A 2,581-nucleotide genomic window follows, 5' to 3' on the forward strand; every position below is an offset into this window, starting at 1 on the left:
TGGCCTGAAATTTTGACGTTGGATAACGTCTTTCGGCAACATACGGGGGTACAAAATTGAAAACAGTCATTTTGGATGAGTTACGAAAAATTAAAAGATTTTGAACGATAATAACTCAACCATCTCTCGATAGATTTACGAGATAATGGCATCAATCGATTGGAAATATTTCTAGCAATTTATTGAATGTTTCAAAACTATTGATTTCATTCTGTAAACTATTGAAAAATGGTTAAAAGTAAACCATTGTCTAAAGATGGTGAAAATCGATTGATTTTTTTATATTTTTATACTTTCTCCAACTGAGACATCAGATGCGAGTATCTGACACCTCTGATATTTTCTGTTCTACTATATAAGCGTCCAACAAGGTCGCCCGTTCCATCATTGTGTATCCGATCGTCGACCCAGCAGCAGAGCAGCAGAGCAGCAGAGCAGCAGTACCAGAGCAGCGGAAGTAGAGCAACGGCAGCAGAGCCTGGGGGCGAAAGGGCAACTACGCCTAGTGCGTTGGTGCCAGTGCTCCGGTATACTGGGCCGCCGTCATGGAATGCCCAGCTGCTGCAGTTCTCAGTCGGTCGTATTCACCGGGCAACTACGCCGAGCGCGTTGGAAAAATGGCCCTTTTCAGGGCCACAACATTATCAAGAAAGAGTTTAACGATTAATTTTCTTATGCCTTTCCGACACTTTTTTCATGACTTTCATCGGCCTCCTGATATTCATGTGATTTTGTGGTGGGATTTTTAGCTATGTGAAATTCACATGGTTTTCATCCATTAGATACCTATGTGGTAAATTTTTTGAGTGTGCTTCGGCAATCAAAATAAAGTTTGCACGATGGAAGCGCACATCGTAAATTTCGTTCATTTTAGTAATAATTAAATCGCCCCTCTCCCCCTACCCTCTGGCAGTACATGAAAAGCCTTTTTGTGAGGGGAATTTTTCAAAAGGATGCCGAATAAAATAATGGGTATCTATATGAACGCGTCGTTGAGACGGTACTGATGGATATTTTAGGGCGCTATTGAAAATTTAGTCGATTGATTGGATGGAATGATAACACTGCACTGGTTAATTTCTTGGAATTCAAGACACGCCTACACTAATCAACCATCATCGAACTTACTCGATGAGGATATCAATTAACTAGGGAGAGCATGACAGAAAGATTCAACCATGTTTTTAATGGATTCATTTTATCATTCCTTGCGCACCACGAAGGAAACTGTTTTGAAAACGAAACTCTTTACCATCAAATTGGTCGTCCTGAAAAGGACGGATTTTGTTAAAGGGTGGGAACTTCGATCGAATTTAGGCCTTCTTTTCGGTCTTCTTGGGCAACAGGACGGCCTGGATGTTTGGCAGGACACCACCCTGAGCGATGGTCACTCCGGAAAGAAGTTTGTTCAGCTCTTCGTCGTTGCGGATGGCCAACTGCAGGTGACGTGGGATAATTCGGGTTTTCTTGTTGTCACGAGCGGCATTTCCTGCCAACTCGAGAACTTCAGCGGCCAGATACTCCATCACGGCAGCCAGGTAGACGGGAGCACCGGCTCCAACACGCTCGGCATAGTTGCCCTTTCGGAGTAGACGGTGAATACGACCGACTGGAAACTGCAATCCAGCGCGGCTCGAACGGGACTTTGCCTTTCCCTTGACTTTGCCTCCTTTTCCACGTCCAGCCATAATGCGAACGACACGAACAGTTCGATGCTGAAACTGTAATGATGACATTTCGACCGTCGACGGTGGTTTTATACCTGCGTCGAGTAGCATATTATGAATACAGGGACGGTACAATAAACACTGTGGGTAGCAAAATACTGAAAATGGGATGAGTGTCGGTTGTCTCTACGGGCATGAAACGAGACAGCGTTGCCAGTATTCCTGATTTATTTGATTTTCCAGATTTTCAATCGTCTTGCCAGATACTTACCCAGATATCACTTATATGTTATTACGTTTATTTCAAGAATTTTTAATTATGTTCCAGATTTTCCCAGATTTTTTAAATATGTTGCTTTAGAGAATGTCCAGCCCAAAACGAAAACCGGTTGGACATGAGCGTTTCCGAATTCAGTCCAATAGAGGCGATGGGGGCAAGAAGACCATACGGGGCGAGATGGGCCACCGTTCGTTTGGGCATAATACCTATTAACTCAATCTATTTTTTTTACAAACTTGTTGAAAATGCTTCTAATATGCATCTCCATGAAAACCGTATCAAAATTCAATTACATGTCTAAGATAATAATGGAAATGTAACATTAGCTCAAAATCTCTAGAATATTATAAGATATGCAGTCAAGAAAACAAGCATCGCATTTACTATATTACATTTTACTGATCCGCTGGTTCTACAGCGAGCAATACACGTAACTGTTGCTAAAAGAACTTATGTTTCTATTTCACTTGATTCCTGCATGTTATTTTCTAGTGAAAACCTGTCAAAACCTTAACTTTTACTAGGGTGCTCATATTGCCCCGTATGGTTGTTGATCGGAGCAAAAACTGAATTTTTTCAAACATAATCATTTATTCAGTCTATCATTACAAAACCACAACCAAAACGGCCCTTT

General features: G+C 41.6%; 1 protein-coding gene across 1 annotated transcript; it reads right to left on the minus strand.

Moving 5' to 3' along the window:
* Window positions 1-1,018: 1,018 nt before the first annotated feature.
* On the minus strand, window positions 1,019-2,327 carry LOC135701841 (histone H2A-like). Its single transcript, XM_065222785.1, has one exon. The coding sequence runs from the start codon at window positions 1,776-1,778 to the stop codon at window positions 1,314-1,316; it is 465 nt and encodes a 154-aa protein (XP_065078857.1). The 5' UTR covers window positions 1,779-2,327; the 3' UTR covers window positions 1,019-1,313.
* Between the last annotated feature and the right edge of the window lie 254 nt (window positions 2,328-2,581).

This window comes from Ochlerotatus camptorhynchus, unplaced genomic scaffold, assembly GCF_037179485.1.
Source record: "Ochlerotatus camptorhynchus isolate MF236.1 unplaced genomic scaffold, CSIRO-AGI_Acam_v1.1 ptg000177l, whole genome shotgun sequence".
Classification (NCBI taxonomy): Eukaryota; Metazoa; Arthropoda; class Insecta; order Diptera; family Culicidae; genus Ochlerotatus; species Ochlerotatus camptorhynchus.